Below are 22,528 nucleotides of genomic sequence, written 5' to 3'. Positions count from 1 at the left end.
TTTGCTGCGGGGTTAGTCCAATTAGGCGAATCTGCTTTTCCATTTTGGCGCTTTCTACTGTTTTTTGAAGCGGGCGTGAACATATGTGCGCGAAGACTTTTCTCATCAGTTTTGCAGAATACAGTTATTGTGTGGCCGAATCGATCGTTGTGTTTATTTTTTGCTACATCAGCTTCACACAATAGCTAGTTAAACCTTAGTTAGGGGTGACTTTGGATGGCATAAAAAAGTAAACATTTGTTAGCCTTTTTTAAAGCTATCATTGTAAAAATTTTAATATCTTAGATAAACACAAAAAAAAATAATTCAATCAGAAGTTAAACCCCTATTTAAGTACACAGAAAATCTTAATCCACATGAATTCTTCACTTGTTATGAAAAATGAATCACACAAAATAGCAGAATTTTTTTATACAAAAGCGTTTTTTATCGCTTCAAAATTTTCAGGATAAACTGGGATCGCTTTGCAATCTGTGACAAAATTTTAGAAAGTTGAATTTCACATTAGAATCTGACAATGATTCTACAAAATTTTGCCCTTTTCCATAATTTTTTTTCAAAGCCCATGTAAACTTCAACTCCCAACAGCGAACCCTAAACCTCAACTGATTCAGCTCAAAACTGGCACAGATTCTTAGTTTTATCCAGGATTTTCATAATTTTCCATTTATCTTGTCACCCTACCAATGCTTGAAAAGGCATCTGTCACACTTTCTGTCAGCGATCACTTCCGAAAACGAAATTTGATCGCTGACAAACAGCGCCTATCATGACCGCCATTGCTTGACGACGGTCGGTGAACGTAAACACGAAGACGAAACGAACGAAAAATGAGCACCACTCAAGTAGCCGCTCTAAGCGTGCTCTTTCTCTTTCTCTCGTTTTTGTCTCTCTCTTCTTGTGTTTGCTGCGTGGTGACAGAAGTGATTGCGATCACGGGAGAGATGATCGGAATCTCGGTAGAATGTCGAACGACCGTTCTCTGAGCAATTCTCGGGTTAGTTTTCAAAAAGCCGTAAGAGCCACCGTAACCTCCGGCACTAATTTTTGTTTTTCTCCAAATTGAAACATTTAATTTGTTTTGAGTTTAGGGCACTTGAAGGACGTGTAGATGAACAATCTCAATCGTTTTTGAAATTGTTTTTTCGTAAGTAGGTCGAGTACCGATGCAAAAAGGGCTTTGTTTACCAATGGCTCTTGCGTCCTTTTGAAAACTAATCCGAGAATTATATTTCTAGAGGTAAGTCAATGACTGTGTGAGTGACTTTGCGTACCACTCATTCGTTTATGTGTGAAACGAACGAAAGTACACCCTTACCAAAAATCATGATTTTCACGAATCGTATGAAAAGTGGGATATTGAACTCAGAAAATCATGTTTTTTGGTTAGGGTGTAGAATGGCAAAATCAGGATGTCGTGGTGAAGACGATGGGAGTGTTCTGTCACCTATCACAAACAAAGTTGAAATTTCGTAAGCACTGCACCCTACTAACCATCTGATATATCAATTTTGAAAATAGTGCTATTAAAAATATTGGTTTTTGCAATTCCGTTATGAAACAAATTATTTTTCCTGTCATTCTCGCATAACGAAAAGGCCTACTTTTCTCTATTAAAAATAAAAGTTTCGAAAAGTGATACTTTTCAACACAAGTGCTAAAAAGTTATACTTTTCAATAATGTTTTGATTTTTTTTTTTATAACTTCATCATCCCGGTACGAGAATCGAACTCACGACCTCTGGATTGGAAAACCCAGCACGCCGCTAGTCGAAACCCATCCACTACCGGTCAGTATTCCCAGTAAGCACATTTACTCTTTTAAGGGATCTAACTTTGCCGAGCCAGACAGGAATCGAACCCATCACCTTCCGCTTACAAGGCGAAACCCGTAACCTCACGGCCACGGGAGCTCGGCATCAGTGAATTTACTAAACATATAGACAATTGACTTAAAATTCCATTCAGAGGATGTTTTTCGGAATTGCAAAAAATGTTGTATGGATCTTGTTGCAAAACTTGATTTTTTCAGCACTCGTCGTATTAATCTAACTCGGTAAACCTCGTTAAATTAATGTACGACTCGTGTGGAAAAAACGTCTTTTTGCAACTTGTTGCACAAACTAATATTTTGTAAATCAATCTAGATTTCGAAATTCAACATTTCATCGTTGCCGTGCAATCTTGTCGCACGTGCTTTTGGGCTACATTTAGTAACGGATGCCATTTTGTGCTGCTCTCAATGCCACGCTTTTTGACCTTCACAGATCTTCAAAATTGGATTTCAATTTTGAGATATTCATCAAAATCCTGAAAAAAAACTCCTTGTCACTTTTCATGTAAAAAAAGTTTCGATCTTGTGGACCAATACGACAACTGACCAAAAAGAATTTAGTCAGACGCAGTTTGACACTCGTCCATTCTCGACTACTGTAAAACAAATTTAATATCGAGCCAAACATATCATTAGGGCACAAAACAAAAAAACGCGTTTCAAGAAAATCGCTGGCGAAAAGTAGCTTGATTTGTTTTACCAGAAAATGAGACAAACGAGCAAAACAATTGAAAAAGTAACTGTAAAAACATGAAAAAATTAGATAGGCAAAATGTAATGATAGAAGGTGGTAGAAAAGGGCAAATACTACCAAAAACTAACATAAACTTAACAAGATAAATGCAAATTAAAATGATAAAAATGAAACAAGAAAAACATAAAACAAGAGAAGTAAAATTTTCCGTCGAACAAAAGTTGCTCAAAATGACTTCCTGAACAAGGGAAAAAGAAAATATTTCGAAAAAAAAAATTGGGCGGTAGAGGGTTAAAAAAACTTTTCAAAGAAGAAAAAAGTTATAAATGAAGTTTTTTGTAGAATAAAAGTTACATGAAATTATAGAAGGTAATAGAATGGCCAAACATAAAAGAGCGTTGCAGGATTAATTTGTTTAAGTTATTCTAATCAAAGTCACCCCATCTCACGGTACATCCATACCATACATCGAAACGCCGGACCAGCCACCCAAAGATTGACCTCTTCCGACGCGCCGCACAATTATTCGCCTTCCCTGCTCTTCTTCCTCTTTCTTCGCTGTTTGCTCGCGCTGCCAACTCAATTGATATTCCCGCAATAAATGCAATGAATGAAAATTGTGTATGTTGTGTGTATTTTTATCTTCTTTCGCACATCCAAACCTTACATTCAAACGCCAAGAAAAACGATTAGCCTCACTCATTTACGGTATTATTAGTACGTTTTGTTGTTGTGTTTATTTTTTTTTTTGTGAATGACTTTGCAAAAGATTTGCAAAATTGGTAAAAATTTGATGAGCTAAAAAACACGACCTGGGTATATCGAAAGTGAAAAAGCCGACTCGATTTGGAATGATTTTCAACAAGCGAAACAAACACACCACTTTTACTCTGCTCGAGACCTTTAAATGACTACTTTTTTTTTGCTGGGCTGAGAATAGCTCAGTGTAAAGAAATGCAGCCAGCGTGATCGTGGTTGATTGGTTTGGATTCTTTTTGTTTTATTTTCTCTCTCACTAAACGAACTGCCAAGTGGGTAAAAATTGTACTTTATTCTTATCGCGTGTGTGTTTGAGCAAGCGCGAAACGCGTTTTTTTCGAAACTTGTTGCTCGCGCGCGCCCAATTACACGTTCGATTTAATTGCGTTAGTTACGGGTGTTAAATATATATTTATTTTAGATAGATGTGTATAAATAGAATTCTCGCTTTAGAATGAGTTTTTGCGTCTCAATTTGCTGAATTAGCTTCTTTCTGTACAAACTTCAAGATCACACTAGAATCGAATGGGCAAATTTAACTTTTCTTCCAGGTTTCCTTCTTCTTCTTTTTGTAGGGTAACTTGCAAGTGGCAAACATTCCCAACCGCCGAGGGCGAGGAATGTTTGTCACTTTTGCTTTTTAGCACGTTGTCAATTCTTAATCGGTAACAAGAAATTTCAACTACTGATTAGGGCTTGTCCTAAATACTGCCAACTTTACAAACTTTCAATGACTGCGTTTACTCTCCGCCAGATTTCGTCACAATCGATTCGAATTCAAACATCGCTAAGACTAACACGCGCGTTCTCTGTGTATAACCTTAAAATCTAACACTGCTCTTTTCGAGGTCCAAGCATCCTCCGTCCAAGACTAGTTCGACACCACCAGAGAGAGAGTTATCAACTGGCGCTGCTGGACGGTTGTTGCTGCTGGTACTGACCCGAACCACCGGCCGCCCTGGCCTGCTTCTATGACACCTTCGCCTTCCGATGCAGCATCTCCTGCTTTTTGTGCTCGTGGATGAAATCTTCGACGGTGATGTTCAACCGAAAGATGTGGTGCATGATAAAGTCCGCCTCGAGGTACTTTTTCGGCGGATTCCGGAGCACCTCCAGCGTTTCGCACAGGCCGTTCGCTTGCTTGCGCACCTTGTGCGAACTCAGGCTCGCTCCCAGTATCACGAGGGCAACCTTGAACAGGATCTTGATGCCTTCGCACAGGAAGCAGTCCCAGACGCGGAGCAGCGTGTCCCACGGGAGGGTTCGGGTGAGCGCGCACAGGAACCAGTCGGTCATGTAGAGCAGCGGGTCCACCTTGTGCTTTTGCAGGTGCCGGTAGACCGAGGGGGAGGTCTTTTTGAGCAGACCGTTCAGCATGGCGGCGTCCCGCTGGAGCATCTCCAGGCCCGGGGTGAAGTAGTCTTTGAGGTACCTGGGTGGAAGGGGGAGAGAGGGAAAGAGATGGACCGAATTAGCAAAGGTACGACAATTGTTCGTAAAAATATGCGTGGATCGTGGCGAATCATAATTCTGTTAGACCAGCTGGTATTTCAAACATTCAAATTCTGGTAATTTTGATATTAGTTGAATTCAAGAATCGGAAGAGAATACAAGTTTGGATGCAAGTTGAATGTCAGAACTAAACAAGATTTGCATGACTCGCAGACGCTTTTGAATTGAATCTACATTACAACGCCAAATGCTTCTGGGTGACTTATAAAGTTCATCCAATAGAAATGAGAAAACAAAAATAATGTGAACAGCAATCGGTTGTTATAACTTGCCCAAGATGGATCTTTTGACCATTCACCTTCCCAAAAACCGTCCAACTCCGAACGAAACTTGCTTAACCATACCGTAGAGATTTTCCCTTACGCTGTTCAAAAGGTGAGGCATTACCAATTTCCATCTTCCATATCCCCTATCCCTGTCCCTGGTGTGCGGTGGAGATGGGAGCAGTCGGCATTGGACGGATGTTATGGTATTGAGAACCTAGTTCAGGTGGAATTCCCTGGAGATGGAGCCACACGTTGCCGTCGTTTCAGGGCTATTTGCAAAGATGGTTTCCGATGTTGATATATATCACACATTTATTTTATATTTATATACTTGTGTTGATAGAAATCACAACTATTGTACTATGTAAAATTGCAAGATATTGATTTTTTTTATTTGCATCTCAATATTCTTGTTTGTAAAATCTGCTTTGAACAGGTTTTAATCTTTTTGATACGTCGTTAGCTTAGGTAGAAATTCATAAAGCACAGCAACGCTTACACAAAACAGTAAGAGAGGCCTCTTCTAGGCATTGTGATTTTTTTCGTTTTTTTCAAAGTGGGTGTTAGGTTAGGATTTGGTATTTTGATAAATTAGTTTTGTTGCAAGGCACTCAGAACAGTTAGTATTTTTTTGTAACTTTAGGTTGTTTAATAGTTCCAGATTCCATCTGTGTGTAAGTGAGTTAAGTAATGCTTTCAGAATCTCTGATTTCAATTTATGTGGTATGCTAACCATTCGGAATAGTCAAAAAAATCCTTAGAGTCTCGATCAATCAGTAATGAAATGACGATCAAATGGAGCCTAACATTTCAAAGGGACACATGGTTTTTGTGAACAGGGATGCATCTCTTTCACTCAAATGACAGTTTACATAATGTATGATAGGGATACACTCTTGTTTGCAGAGCTTCTGTGCCCTAATGAAATGGAAGGCACGAAATCCGTAATAACAGTTCAATGGAGCGCGTCTGCATTTGTGGACAGACAGTCTATCCCTTTCGCTCAAGTGACAGTTCACGTCAAGTAAGAGGGGGATAGACTGCTTGTTTACAAATGCAGATTCGCCCTATTGAACTGTTACTACGGAAATAGTCGTCTTAACAACGAGTGTTCAACTTGTAAAGTATGAACTGTTCAGTTATGTTTATTGGGTTAAAAACAAGGTAAAGGAATGTTTGGCATTTGGGAGTTTGAGATTCAAGTTTCTTTCAGAAAGTTTAGTTTAGGTTGTTGATAAATGTTTGTTTTCCGTAAATAATAGATTGGACTTTAATCAATGGTTAAACTGGTCGAAGTGTACTATTTCATTTGCACATCTGCTTCTAGTTGTAATGTACGATAAGACTACTGACAGACGCGACAGGACGGGGCCCAGAAAAAAATGCATCAAGATTTATATTCCATAGACAAATTAGGGGAACAGCATCTAATTCCAGCGTGCCTCTAATGTTGGCAGGTCAGAACATTGACATTCAATTAAAGCTAATTAAAAGCGTTTTCAACTGAAATCGAGTGATAAATAGCTCAATTAGAAGTGAGCAAGCAAGTTTCTACCAAAAGTTTTGCAAAATTAGTTGTTTAAATAGTGAAAATCAGCAAATTGGATGGAGTTAGGAGCGAGTGCTTAACCTGCCAAACATACGAGAATTTCCCCTAGTTTTCATCTTTCGGTTTCCAGTTTTTTTTTATTTCCTTTAAATTTGAAATACATCATAGGTGTCCTTTGTATAAATCTCCGATTATTTACATTTTCTCATTTAATTAACTAATAATTCAATTTCTTCCGGGCCTTTTTACTTTGAATCATAATTTCAGATTTCCTTTATTCAGTGTTAAACTTAGATTAACGTAACTGCTTAAGTCATCCAAGTTCTTACTACTCACACCTACACTAATTTTCTTTCACCTTCCCCCTCCTGATCCTCTATATCTTCCGGTGGTGTTCATTTGGTATGCAATACTAGTTCGGCCACTACCCTATTTTCCACAAGAAACCGGACTTGGACTGACTTGAGGCCGCGTCCCCCACCTTGCTCCGTAAAACGAAAACGAAAACGAAAACGAGAACCTAGTTCAGGTGGAATTGGTTCTACTCTCAATTAGGCCGATGCAATTATTTTCAATGTGTTTGTCCCTCGGCTATGACCAGGTTGTCCCCCTTCAAAGTTGTCCTAAAAAAAATTTTTTTTTCTAGAAAAATGGAATTTAATTGCAATCGGCTGAAATCAATTCAAAATACATTCCCTTGCGCTTAGAATAATTTTTAGTATGTTTGGATCTCTGGTATCGCAAAAAGTTTTTTTTTTCGCCAAAATGTTTGTTTACGTCAAATCTTACAGTTTTTGAAAATTAATGATTGCATAACAACTTTCCCTGTCGACGAAACGACGAAATAGTCTACTTTTCTGTACCAAAAATAACAGAATCGAAATCGAAGCAACACTTTTCAAAATAAATGCTGCAAAGTTCTGCTTTTCAGCACTGAAATGGGTGCTGAAAAGTTGAACCTTTCAGCACTTGTTTCGAAAAGTAACACTTTAAAAAAAAATGATTCCAACGATTTATTGCCAAATACATGAAAAATTTACTTAAAATTTCACGCAATTGCAAAAAAAATTGTATAGAACTCGTTGCAAAACTATTATTAAAACTCTTTTTGCGTTCAAATGTTGAGACTATGGATTGTTTTTATTTTATTCCGTTTTTTTTGCCCCGATTTCGCAATTTTTTTGTCAAATCTTACACTTTGAAATCTAATTATTGTAAAACAACTGTACTGCTGTAATGCATTTTACAACACCTTTTGCATTGAAATATTGAAATCATGGCAAGTTATTTCAATTATTCTTTTATTTATGATTTGCCCATATATTTTACTCTATATTTTCACATTTTGCCTTTCTTACAAAAACGCTTTTTTCAGAAATCTTAAAAAATCGTGCACGGCGGGAAATCATCCCAGAAAAAAAAATCCTATTACAACTTTGAAGGTTTTGATGCGCTCTTTTGATTGAATTTTGGCCCGAAACTCGGAACTCAAAGCCTGATTTTTAAGTGCTCTTTTTCTGAAATACTTGGGCGATGTCTGTATCCGCTCTTAAAAATGTGTGGCTTCCATCATTGGAAAACGACTCGTGAAACCCACAATTTTTATTTATCAGATTTGTAGCTGTGGGGTCAGAGACAAACATTTTATTTTTCGATTCACAATTTTCGACCAGTAAATGTGGTCAAAGCCATTTATAGAGGTAGTTTTTGGACAATTTTACAGATAACACTTTCAAATTAAAAGAATTCAGTTTCAAACAAAAAGCCATTCGAAAACATGAAGCATAAGCATAATCATTAGGGTGGGTACGGATTTTGAAAAGTTCTCAGATCAAGTTCTGGTGTGGTTCCCCTTGTAGGGCATACCCATAGGGACTTTCACGCCAAATTTCAGCTCATTTGGTTGAAAACTGGCTTGTCTCAAGTGGGTTCAAGTTTACATGGAAATTACTATGGGAAATTTTGAATTTTCGTTCATTCGCTCTTACAGGCATGGGGAAAACATGTAGAAACTTCTAGGATGGCCAGAAATGAGCGGAATCGTCTGGAGAACAACTTTTCCTAAGCGACCAGGTCGATTCGTCCAACCCCCATCGAGCTCAACGGCAATGCATCCGGGGTTTTCGGAACCAACCGTTTTCCCCAGAAAAGCATCAAATTTTCCTTAGCATGCTATGAATGCTTGATGAACACCACGACGCCACATGTCAAACAGCTACCACGTGATTGTAAAATTTTCACCATAACATTTTTTTTTTTCTTATTTTGAGCTTTTGAATACATCTAATTAGTATCAGGATCACCATAAATGATAATTCTATAGTTCAAAAAGTAATAAAAACTATTTGTTTATAGGCGATGCTAGTCCACGTGGTAGCTGTTTGACATGTGGCGTCGCGGTGTTCATCAAGCATTCATAGCATGCTAAGGAAAATTTGATGCTTTTCTGGGGAAAACGGTTGGTTCCGAAAACCCCGGATTATTGCCGTTGAGCTCGATGGGGGTTGGACGAATCGACCTGGTCTCTTAGGGAAAGTTATTCTCTAGACGATTCCGCTCATTTCTGGCCATCCTAGAAGTTTCTACATGTTTTCCCCATGCCTGTAGGAGCGAATGAATGAAAATTCAAAATTTCCCATAGTAATTTCCATGTAAACTTGAACCCGCTTGAGACAAGCCAGTTTTCAACCAAATGAGCTGAAATTTGGCGTGAGAGACCCTATGGGTATGCCCTACAAGGGGAACCACACCGGAACTTGATCTGAGAACTTTTCAAAATCCGTACCCACCCTAATAATCATAGGTGCCCACCAGACGTGCAACGGCACTCCAAAGCACTTGACAGTTTTTTTATGGCCATGGCTTGGAAAAGGCACCATATCAATTTGTTGTGTGCCTAAAGTATGTTTTTTTTTCAATGCACTATGAGGCTCTGAACGACCGAAACCTTTATCTTCACTTATTCGCTAGTTTTAGTGATGAAGTGCTATTTGAGTGTTAAATAGCACATTTAGCACTTGAAATTTTTGTGATATTCAAATCACTATTAATTTTTTGCTAATCCAAATTGCATAGTGAACAACGATTATTAAAAGCATCGAACTAAAGCTTGTTTTGATGCACAGTGAGCAAAGATTCACTCTGCCGGTTTACGAAGGCAATCATCTCAAAATGTGGTGAAGTGCTATTGAGTGCCGATGCACGTCTGGAGCCCACCCGCAGTTGCTACTCCGTTATTGACCAGGACCTCCAGAAGTTACATCCACGAGCCGTGGAAGATAAGTGGGAGCTATCTTTCCTCGCTTCGCAACTTCTCAAAGGCCCCTATCATGCTGATCAATACCGGCGCCGGCCACGACCAGTGGTAGGGTCACGGGCAAGTGGATGGGAATGTTAGTCCGATACTTGAGTGATAGAGACCACCCAATCGACTGCATCTCCGACAAAGTTTCACATGAGTTTTGAGGGGGTTAGTAGATGGGTATGAGGTCAGGATTCACGAGTGGCAGTGATGTGACCATGAGCATTTTGTTTATCGGTTGAACATTTTAAGTCTTAGGCAGCCGGCTGCGGAAAGATAGATAATTGATCATTTAAAAAGTTTTTTTTTTATCGAACGCGTGCCAGCCGAGCAGTAGTGCTATGGGCTGGACTTATCAGTATATTTTTACTGTTTTTACAATTTAGATAACGCGAGCAAATTTCAAAAATAGTAAATAAATGACGCTTTACTCTTCATAAAATCGATAGTTTGATGAGTTAATACTTAAACTGCCAGTTGGAATAAATTTTTACGATCATTTACGACGAAAAACAGGACTGCGCGTCCCCAAGCACTGCACTTATCAAAAAGCCATTCGAAAACATGCGTCATAAACTGTTTGGGCCCAAAATTTGAAGCTTTTCCGAAATGTATTTCCATAGATATAGCCATATTAGTATTTTTCGTCTCATTTTACCCTATTTTTCCCATTAAATTTTTGGTTTTATATAGAATCATATAGGGTAGGGTAGTCATCTAATTTTTTCATCAGCATGTTTTAATGAGCTTTTTGTTGCATTTTCTTACTTTTAGTGTGTTCTAACATTGACCAAAATATGAGATCGATCCGACATCTATAGCCAGAGTTCTTCAACTGTCTCATGGTAGACGCACTTGGCAGGAACAATGAGACATCTGGGGAACAATGAGACACTCTACGAAAATCAATACTTTTGTAGTAAACCATCATGTTTTTGTATTGTTCCATTACAGGTGACTTGCCTTGAACATTTTAGAGCAATTTTGCCAACATGAAACTTTAATTAACAAAAGTTATACTAAAAAGTATTAAAATTTTGTAATAATATCCATATATTTATACCAAATAACTTTGTATGCTTGGTTAAATGAAGTTAAAACTTTATATATATGCCAAAAATCACTTTCAATTCATGTTTTGAAAGATTAACATGGATTTTGAAATGTATAATGAAGAAAAATCAAAGTTTCTCATTGTTACCCATGGGCTAAAATGAGTGGGGAACAATGAGACAGCCCTGGATTCTGGGTATATTCTAAATTTTGGTCAAACCTAAGAAAGGACATTGTAGCCCAACTCAATCCCTATGGAACGTCGAAAAAAATTTGAAGAAATATTAGTTTTGGTGTAAATGGCAGCCTACGAGTGAAAAAGGTATTTTTTGTCCATAATTTACTTTTACACCCCAGAATCAAACATGCATGAATAACTTTTCAAGGGAGCGTCCATAACCAAAGCCACTATTATAGCAGACGTGTATCTAGTAGACACACATTTCCCCCAGATATGAGCCTGATTGGTTGAAACTACGACTTGTTAGAGCCATTTTAACATTGTTCCCCGTGTCTCATTGATGACCACTCTACTCTACTGAACATCAATTTCGAAGTCCCGGCTCGTTCTCACTCAAAAGATCGACAAGTCGTCAAGTTGAAGCATAAACGCCCCCCCCCTCTCCTCCTGCAAATCGGCCCAAAAACTAAGGGGGTTTAAACAAATATTTTTTCAAAAAAGTTCAATTTTTTGAAACTTAAGTGCAATCAACTGAAATCAACTTAAAATGCATTCCCCTTCGTTTAGAATAATTTTTGACATGTTAGGTTTCATTCAAAAATATTTTGAATTTTAAGGAGAATACCCCAAAAAAAGGTTTTTGTCAAATATTACAGTTTTGTAATTTCATTTTTTTTGCCTGGGGGTTCCTTGTCCGAAATAATTACACCCGTTTTTTTTGTTTGTCCCTACGTCGTGTTAGGGTGTATCAAAAAATGTACTTTTTGGTGGATTTTCGCTAAAACCACATTTAAAAAAAAAAATCATAATTCCGCGTCAATTTAACCGACATTAATTATCATATTCACTTGGGTGCTTGTTTGTTTGTGATTTTGAAACTTTGCGGATCGATTTGAACATTGGCAAGGCCATTGCCCTAGTGTTTTTTGAGTTTTTGGCCTTTTGTGAAATCGTTGCAGATTTGCCGATTTTTTAGAACATGCCAATCCGTTTTCTGGGGGGAGATTTCCAAAATTTTAGCCAAATGCTTCAAACTTGAGCTTGGGAGTTTATGTGTTAAATATTTTATAATGCTTAAATGATCAAAAAATGCGGTCAATTTGGTAAAAATGCTACGCCATTTGTGAATGGCGCCTCAAGATTAGGACAAAATTAGTACATTTTCAAACAATGGTTTATTGAAACTGTGGACGAAGAAAATCGTAAAATGGCAATTGGAAGGTCAAAGCCTGTTCCGCAACTTTTTACAGAACCCGGTATTGTATGGTGTTATTTCGTTTGAAGATTAGTTATTTTTGTAACATTTAAGATTTTACTTCATAATGTAGATCCCCAGTCCTAACCTGGTCTCGGCACCTTAAAGGACCTTAAAAATATCGGGAAAAACGCATACGCTATTTGTCACGTTTTTGCGAAAAAAAAACTGGATTTTCTCCAGTTTGCTAGAGCCAAAACCAAATGGACTTGAATGAAAGTGATTCACAGGAAATTAAAAAAAAAACAATTTTATGAGTTTAACTCGACAATTCGTTTGATTTTTAACCTGTCGATGTGTCTTACGAACTGTAAAGCTATGGAAGTATTCATTTCATTTGCGTTTAAACAATTTATAAAATCAAAGATTTTTTTAAGTTGTCATGGTAACACTTGCACTGCATATAATTTTCGTCACAAAAAAATCACATCTACGATAAAGCCGTGAGCGATGTTCGGCAAACGTTACAGCCAACCTCTGCATTACTTCAAGGAAATGTTGCTCTTACTGGCACAGGAAATGAGATGCTGCTCAAAGGCAAGTGACACTTGACGTTAAATAGCTTGCCCTGGTTTCAACGTTCTGTGCAAGATGCCAAGCACCAAGTATCAGATCGGAAATGCCATGTAATAAGAGTTAACCCTTGGCTCAACAAATCTTTGGGTAACGTTGCGAAAAAAGAGTTCAGTAAAGTCAACTAAACACAACTTCTGTCCGCACGCTGGAAGGCCTAGTTTCGCCTTCTTCAGCAAGCCTCTATTGCGACACGTGTGCTATACAGGTGTGTAACGTTGCTGGGTTGCGTTTGCAGAAAGCCCATCCGACGACCACCGAGCCAGCCTTCCCGCCGGCCGATGGCTGGTTTAATTAACTTATTTGTTGGTTGGTTAGCGAAAGAGGAGGGGGGGGGGAGGAGAGGGGTTTGCACTAGTTTTGGTTGAGCAAATCAGGTCACAAAGCAAAAACTATCACCCATTATTAGCAAGAGAAGGAGAGAGAGCGATATGTATCGCCTCCACTACTCTCTCTTTCTCTTTCTTGTTCGATATTGTTGAGGAGGTTATAAGCTAAACATAGACACAACAACAACAACAGCCACGACGATGATGATGGCCAATCTCGGATCGGACGCGATTAGCGCGATTTTGCACGATTTATTACCTCTAACAAGGGTGACAAACATGCACTCGCACAGACAGTGAATGGAGTTGGAGCCTTTGTATTATGACATAAGTTAAACGGTGTTGGTTCGAAATATCAGACTAAAGAATGCTGGCAATTTTTTTTAGAAGATTTGAAGTTACAAAATCTCACAGAAAATGCCTAAAAAGTGTGCAAGTAGCTATGTAACAGACATGACCAACATGACAAAGAACTTTAAAGCAACTATGTAGCAGTTAAGAAGGCCACGATTGAATTTAGCTAAACAATTTCTTCAAAGAATTTTCGCTCGATGCAAAAATCCAAACAAAACAATGTCTTGAAATATTTTTGAAAAATAAAAAAAATGACGAATCCTCGAATCCTTGAGTCGTCAGTGTACCTTAATTCTTCAAGTGCTGAAAAGCCCGGTCGCTAAAGGACTATTATCGGGTTTACTCATCAGGTGAAGCACCTTCCATCAAAGCGACAGACTATTCTCTTTGAATCCAAAGTAATCCAATTGAGAGGGTGTGCTAAAGCAAAGCCCATTAGACGACGACGATTAATGTTGGCGCGGGGGAAACCCTTCTACCAGTCGCGGTTAAAATCTTGCTATTGTTGTCTACTCTCTACTCACTTGTCGCAGATCGTCACGAAGCACCAGAAGGCCTGCTCGCTGGGCAGGTGCATCAGCAGGAAGGCCGCGATCGGCGCCTGGGCCTGGCAGTAACCGACCTTGGGGTTGTGTATCGAGTACGCTTTCAGGACGTTGAACAGCTCCTTCTGACCGGGCTTCTCCTCGTCGATGAACATCTCGTGGTGGGGAAACTGCCGGTGCTGGTCCTTTTTGATTTCCTCGATGATCTGCGGGTTGCCGGGCTGTCGCAGCAGGTCGCTGTACCGGTTCTGGTACTTTTCCTGCAGCTGGTACGCTCCGGTCAGGTAGAACCAGGCCCGAGGCCGGACCGCTTGGGGGATTCCCTTGCGACAGCGTTCACGGAGCTGAGAAGAGAGTGAAGGCATGAACCCCGGTTAACAAAATCATCAGCTGACCCAACAAACCTTTTTGTAGTTTTTGCTCATGTACTCCTGCCAGTGGTTCGTCATGTGGAGCCACTTCTTCTCCCGGGCCATGATCTGCTCGCGCGTGAGCGTCTCCTTGGCGGGCTTCTCCGAGAACTGGGTGCCCCCGTAGAAGCCGTGCCGGTCCGGGCAGGTCGAGAAGGCACTGGTGGTCGAACAGATCGAGATCGAGTCGGCATTCTTGCTCGACTGGCGGTGCAGCGAGACCGAGTTGGTGGAGTTGGTGTTGGTCGAGGTCGGCGAGGTGGCCATCGTGGTCGACCGATTGGCCGGTACCTCGAATTTCGATGGAACGGGAAATTTGTGGTCAAATCTGAAGGGGAAGAGGAGAAGGAAAGTAAACATTAGTTGATATCGCCGGTTACTTGGATGATTTATAACATTTAAAGAATGATTTAAATTACTGATTCTTAAAATGAAATTCAGAACTCATTTCCGTGCCTAATCAAGAAAATATAAGCCAAGATCTAAGCTCAAGTTGTTGTCCCAGACGAGACGCATCACTAGCAACTTTGTTTATGTTCTACAAAATTGCTGGCAGATCAAATAACGTCCAACTTGTTGTACCTAACAGTCCGAAGCTGCAAGGTGATCCGAGAAGCATTGATCAAACAAACTACACATCATAATACCCTCGAAAGGGAACTCAACACTCTATACTGTTGATGTTGTTTTCGTTGGCAGAGCACGTACTTTTTAGGTTAGATGCACCATTTGGGTTTAGTTATGACTGAATTAGAATTACGCGGAGGGGGCTTCTTTACGGAAATAACTAATCAAATTGGTTGAAATTGACACCATGTTCCGTTTCAATCGCCAAAAAAAAAAAACGTTTTCCCTATCAAAATATCAAAAACAAACACGATAAGCAAAACTAACCCGACATTGAAGGACCACCCTAGAGCGTTGTTCCGCGTTACGTGTGGGTGCCGCCAAATCGCGGAAATTGGAATCTTCGAAACAGAAAAGAAAAGCAAGCCATCATAACTCGGGTTGGTCACGCCAAGCGAAACAAAATTACACCCAGCACTCTCCCGCAACGCTGACGGACGTGAGGTGGGACGCGTTTGACTGTCTTCCTGGTATTCTTGTAAAGAAGTGATGGGGATCTTTTATCTTGAAAAGTGATAACTTTTCTTTATTCAATGAAAAATAATCAAAAATTAGCACGTTTACTTTAAAGATTTTGTCTCGAAGTGTTACGAATTTAAACTAGCGTCCACATTCGAATCCAACGGACTCAATTTTAAGTTACGACTTTTTAAAAGTACTGGATCTCGCAGTTCTGAGGTGTTCTAAGTATCTTTTAAATTAATTTTTTGATCGATTTGTTGTCTTTGGGAAAGTAGTAGAGATATGAAAGGATAATTCAGAAATAAATTAATGCAAGCAAAAACCCGTTTGGATTTTTGTTAGCTGTGACTCAATTTTACGGAAATTCATTTGCTTCAGTTATGATCAAAAGAAAGACATAAGATCTAAAGACATAAAGTCGAAAGACATAGGGAGCAATTCTCTGAGTTTTCGGTCATTCGATTTTTTTTTTGTATTTTTTAATCCGGCTGAAACTTTTTTGGTGCCTTCGGTATGAAAATTCAAAAATCTGTATCTTTTGAAGGAATTTTTTGATCGAGTTGGTGTCTTCGACAAAGTTGTAGGTATGGATATGGACTACACTGAAAAAAAATGATACACGGTAAAAAAAATTTTGGTGATTTTTAATTTAACTTTTTGTCACTAAAACTTGATTTGCAAAAAAACACTATTTTTAATTTCTTTTATTTTTTGATATGTTTTAGAGGACATAAAATGCCAACTTTTCAGAAATTTCCAGAATGGGCAAAAAATCTTTGACCGAGTCATGATTTTTTGAATCAATACTGATTTTTTCAAAAAATCGAAATATCGGTCGCAAAAATTTTTCAACTTCATTTTTCGATGTAAAATTGAATTTGCAATCAAAAAGTACTTTAGTGAATTCTTGATAAAGTGCACCGTTTTCAAGTTATAACCATTTTTAGGTAACTTTTTTGAAAATAGTCTCAGTTTTTCATTTTTTAAAATTAGTGCCCATGTTTGTCCACCTTTGATAAAAATATTTTTGAAAAGCTGAGAAAAATCCCCATTTTGCTTTATTGAACTTTGTTGATGCGACCCATAGTTGCTGAGATATTGCTATGCAAAGGCTAAAAAACAGGAAAATTGATGTTTTCTAAGTCTCACCCAAACAACCCAACATTTTCTAATGTCGATATCTCAGCAACTATAGGTCCGATTTACAATGTTAAAACATGAAACATTCGTAAAATTTTCCGATCTATTCGAAAAAAATATTTTCAAAAATTTAAAATCAAGACTAACATTTTAAACGGGCCAAACATTCAATATTACGCCCATTTGAAATGTTAGTCTTAATTTTAAATTTTTGAAAATATTTTTTTCGAAAAGATCGGAAAATTTCACGAATGTTTCATGTTGTAACATTGTAAATCGGACCTATAGTTGCTGAGATATCGACAATAAAAAATGGTGGGTTGTTTGGGTGAGACTTAGAAAACATCAATTTTCCTGTTTTTTAGCCTTTGCATAGCAATATCTCAGCAACTTAAGGTCGTATCAACAAAGTCCGAAGAAGCAAAATATAGAGAATTTTCTCAGCTTTTCAAAAATATTTTTATCAAAGGTGGACAAACATGGGCACTAATTTTAAAAAATGAAAAACTGAGACTATTTTCAAAAAAGTTACCTAAAAATGGTTATAACTTGAAAACGGTGCACTTTATCAAAAATTCACTAAAGTACTTTTTGATTGCAAATTCAATTTTACATCGAAAAATGAAGTTGAAAAATTTTTGCGACCGATATTTCGATTTTTTGAAAAAATCAGTATTGATTCAAAAAATCATGACTCGGTCAAAGATTTTTTGCCCATTTTGGAAATTTCTGAAAAGTTGGCATTTTATGTCCTCTAAAACATATCAAAAAATAAAAAAAATTAAAAATAGTGTTTTTTTGCAATCAAGTTTTAGTGACAAAAAGTTAAATTAAAAATCACCAAAAATTTTTTTACCGTGTAGCATTTTTTTTCAGTGTAGTCCATATCCATACCTACAACTTTGTCGAAGACACCAACTCGATCAAAAAATTCCTTCAAAAGATACAGATTTTTGAATTTTCACATATCATTTTTGTATGAACAGCTGCCAAATTTGTATGGATAATTATATGGACAAACTAATGATGCAAAATGGCTTCTTTGGGCATACCGAAGGCACCAAAAAAGTTTCAGCCGGATTAAAAAATACAAAAATTAAAATTAAAGAAAAAAGACCGATTCCGTAGAGAACTGCTCTAGGGTTGAAAGTGGGCAAAAGATCGAGAAGTTCCCTCAAAAAGTTTATGCAAAAAGACTAAGGTTCAGTTACAAAGCATTTTATATTCTTTCAAATTTATCTACTCATGTAATAGCAATTTTTGTAAGTTGAGTTGAGTTTAATGGCCATTCTTTAATCATGAGCTATTCTTTTAAAAATATATCCCTGAATATTTAAAATAAACTTGAAACTTTGTAAAATCATTTTTTTTGTTTTTATTCTTTAAACATGAGCTATTCTTAAAATAAAATCTATTTCAAAATTTTAAATTTTTCTAAAAGACTTGAATTATTTAAAAAGAAATGTAAAATTTAAGTGTAAGGAGTGACGAATTTTTGTATTCCAATATATTTGTATATTCTTCAAGTCAAATTAATCTTGTCTCAGTTTTTTTGTGAGTATTTTTCTTCTTCTTGTAATAGTTGGAAGAAAGAAAAATACTCACAAAAAAACTATTTATTCAATATTTAAAAGGTTTTATTTAATTTACGCACTGTTTATAATCTTTCAAATTATTTTTTATTTCGAATAGAATTCGTAAAAACAGGTTTTATAACTTCCATTTGACGCATGTGGAACAAATATATTATCTGGAGTTTTTTTTTTTTTTTTTTTGAAAAGGTCCAATACACCAAATTTACAGTTTTTGTTTTTTGGGTGTTTTGGAAACCGCCTTGAGTCAGGGGTATTAAAAAATATCCAAAAAGCAAAAACTTAAAATTTGGTTTATTGAACCTGTTAAAACAAAAACTCCAGTTATGTTAAAAGTAAAAAATAACAAATATTTCAAACATTTTTTCTTTCGACCATGTGTCACATCATAAACATGTCATGAAATTATGTTACGTCCCGGGCAGACGGTAATAACAAAATCAATAATATTTCAATAACAAATCCTGTTAAAATAACAAAAAGTGTTATTATTTTATCCTGAACTTCAACTCTAAGAAGAAAAAATAAAAACAGTTTCTGATAAAATATCAAAATTTGGTATTGAAGTGATATTATATTAAATATGTTCAATAACACGCTAATAAGAGGAAATGTTATACATTTCAAAAACTCTCCTAATAACAATATTTGTTATTCGTTTGGTATTCTGACTTAGCTTATATCTATTAAGCCCATACATCCAATTGAAATGTGGTCACAGACAAACTTATGGAAAATCGGACGAGCTTTCCGGTAAAAATATTTTCGAGACTGAAAAATCAAGTCTGTCATATAGAAATCGCCAAAAACTATCCAATTTTTTCAACATTTTTATTTTTAAAACCGCTGTAACTTCACAAGGATTGGACTTAGGACAATGGTCAATATGGAGACTTTTATGTAAAATTGTCTGGAAAATCGACTCTCGTGTTCGGTTTTTAAAAATTTTGACGTTTAGAGCACCTTTAAAAAAAACAGTTTCAGTAAATGATTTTTTTTTTGTTTTAGGTGAGTTGCTCCATCCTACATTTTTCGTGAGTCTCACCTTCAAATTTGACTTTTAAACTTTAAAATCAAAAAATCTCATGAAAGTGGATTGTTTTTTTCTTTCAGTGTTTTTTTTTCGGAAAGCCCGTCAAATTTCCTACAAGTTTGTCTTTGGCCACTTTTTGATACGATGCAACGGTTTCGAGATACAGCAATATATTTTTTTTTCTCAAATGTGAGTATCGAGTGTAACTGGCTCCATATACACAAAAATGGCTTATATATGCCTAGGATAACATGTCTACAAAGTTTCATTGAAATCGGAGAGGGTCGGGTACTACCGATTCCCTATTTGACATGGAATTGCTCTTTGTTAAATATGTTTAGATCTTTAGGATAATTTTGACCAATTTGTCGGGGTCATTATTTTGGCCATGTCCTTAAGCTAAAAGTTACCTGATAAAATTAACTTTTGAAAGCGGATTTTTTCTAAATTTTGTTATATTCCCTAAGAGAATTGATTTATTTATTGAGAATTTTTGAAATGTGAATAACAAAAACTGTTATTAATTTCAAAGAGCCAGGAAGTCGGAGCTGACGTTTAAGTTCAAGCTGGAGTGAGACCTCGGAGACGGCATCGGATTCAGCTAATTTTCAGCAACTTTTACTTGGAGTCGGAATCTGTGAAGTCGGGTATTTTTGGAAAGCTGAAGTCGGCGTTGACGTCATATCCTGCATCCAGAGTCGAAGTTGTCTTCAAAGTATGGATTCAAAGTCGCTTGAAGGTACCCGACTCTGCAGCCCTAACCAGTGCAGAAGAGTTATGGCAACTGCAGGTTTATTTGCAAATTGCAAATAAACCAAAACAATAACTTTTTTTGTTATGGAGACATACCAGTTCAATGACATTTTTTGTTATTATACTGCTCCACCTCTCCGCACAAAATAACAAATCTTGTTATTCCTTCATGATTCCTTCTGTGCTATTGGTTTGTTATTGCAATAACTACATAATAACAGTTTCAGTTATTCTTCGAACAAATCTTTGTTATTGATTTTTGTTATTTTAACAACTAATCCGATCATCCCTACAACATATTCCGATCTTCTCACAATATCAAATACTGACCTTTCCAAGTTTTTTTCCGTCAACATAAAAAAATATCAAATTTTATGACTTCACTTTCTGCTTAAAAAAAAAACAAATTTGTTCTCCGAAAACACATAATAAATTTGTTTGAAAAAGTTTATCTATGGGGGTAGCAAACGTAAGGGGGCCGCATGGTTGATTATATGAGGGAACGCATGGTTGTTTAACATGATTCCATAGCATTCATACCCAAATTAACAATTTTAATTATTTACAGAGAATTCACTAAAATTCAATTCTGGCGTGTTCAGTGCTCCCAAATCTATCATACCTTGACGAAACTGAGGCGTTTACTGACATCAACTTCAAAAATGTCGAGTTGTGTAATTGAACATTCTGAGTGGCATATTAGCCGTTTGGTTTTTCGAATCGGCAGCCAAATCTAAATTAAATTTCAACACTATTTTAGAGAAATTCAAGCTTCAGAAGATGCGCTGGAACATCCTCTACCATCTAGTGCTAATAACTCGTTTTTGACAAAAGTTGATATTAGCCATTTTTTGGTAGGCAGTTAACTTCGCATTATTTCAAACCCCTAGCCTAACATTTAGAAAAGTCGTATAAAACTTCAAAATAACGGTTGGACGATGTCTTTTATCGGAATCCTTAGGACATTTCACGTAACAAAATCAACATGGGAGAAGACCATTCAAATGATTCCGAGATGTATGCTATTTAAAAAGTAAATTTAAGCGATGACCTACAATTTTTAGGGTACACAGCAAAGAAAAGTTAAAATTCAAAAAATAATAATGGACTGCAATTGCAATTTAATCCATTCCACTCTTCAATGGTCTGATAGCCGAGCGGGCTAAAGCGCAATTCTCCTAGCGAATGATGGGGTTTGAATCCCGTCGGTTGCAACTATTATGTTTTGTGAAGAAAACCTTCACACGTAGTGTGTAATTTTACACAAAATATTGTGCATTTTTTGTTGTGTAGTTAAATTAAGTAATTTAAAGTAGCTACATGTGGTACCCTGAAAAGTAACTGCTTAACGAAAAAATGTTGCTTCTCTTTACTCAAATTAAATAATAAGATAAATGGAGATCATAATTTTGCAATAATTTTGTTTTTGCAATTCCTCTGTGAAACTGTCAACTTTTCCTATCCTTCGAACAGCCTACTTTTCCCTACCAAACATAACTGAATGGAAAATTGATACCTTTCAATACCAGTGCTGAAAAGTTGAACTTTTCAACACAAGTATTGAAAAGTAACATTTTTTATTTGTGTTTTGTTTTGAACGGTAAATTTACTAAACACATGAATTTTTGACATAAAATTCCATTCAAGAAGCGTTTTTAATTCGATGATTCTTGTTTCGTGATGCCTTTTGGCAATTGACAACAAATACTATTTAAATTTGCAAGCCAAACCAACCTTATAAATAAAAGCAACGACACGACATCCTCGCAGTCTGAATCAAAACAAATTACAACACCACGGCACTCGCGAGGGTTCCATCAATTAACAGATATGCTAATGAAGGTTACAAACCGTCGTTTTTTTCCGTTGAAGCCATTTTTTTATCACTTTGCAAACAAGACACACCAACAACTATTACTGTCAACTAGTTGGAGGAGGAGGAATACACCAACCATCTAAACCATAACCTTATACACACTCCAACACTGCTAATGATGGTTGCTTTTATTGGTGCCGATAGTATTTATTTCGTGGGCGGATGAAGCGTACTACTGAGCTGGGGTTGAATAAATTAATATCGCCAAGAAGGAAGCACTTGTTAAGGGCATGGAAATCGTTGCTCGTCGGTTGTTGATTGCGCAAAAAACTAGGTACGATTTCTACCGACTTAGTTGAAGACGATTGGTGAATGGCTGTGGGTTTTTGTCAACCTTCAAGTTATTAATGTGCAACCATCCCAATACATTTATTTGCCAACTCTAGCTCTAATTATTCTTGATTTACCTAAATTGAGTAAACACACCGGA

The 22,528-nt window shown here is 37.0% G+C and overlaps 1 protein-coding gene across 2 annotated transcripts in view; it reads right to left on the bottom strand.

Moving 5' to 3' along the window:
- LOC120424392 (TBC1 domain family member whacked) overlaps positions 1-22,528 on the bottom strand; it is a 53,898-nt gene that overhangs the window by 15,498 nt on the left and 15,872 nt on the right. The window contains exons 2-4 of one of the 2 annotated variants that reach the window (XM_039588490.2): positions 14,610-14,943; positions 14,185-14,549; positions 562-4,719 (exon numbers count right to left, since the gene is read on the bottom strand). In XM_039588490.2, the coding sequence (XP_039444424.1) occupies positions 4,257-4,719; positions 14,185-14,549; positions 14,610-14,882 (1,101 nt within the window). In that variant the 5' untranslated portion in view covers positions 14,883-14,943 and the 3' untranslated portion in view covers positions 562-4,256. Of the gene's footprint in view, positions 1-561; positions 4,720-14,184; positions 14,550-14,609; positions 14,944-22,528 lie in introns of those variants that run through there. The other variant, XM_052710911.1, reaches the window with a different exon arrangement.

Source organism: Culex pipiens, chromosome 3 (assembly GCF_016801865.2).
Source record: "Culex pipiens pallens isolate TS chromosome 3, TS_CPP_V2, whole genome shotgun sequence".
Lineage (NCBI taxonomy): Eukaryota > Metazoa > Arthropoda > Insecta > Diptera > Culicidae > Culex > Culex pipiens.
Note: the sequence above shows the minus strand (reverse complement) of the source record. Positions and strands in the feature narration are given on the sequence as shown.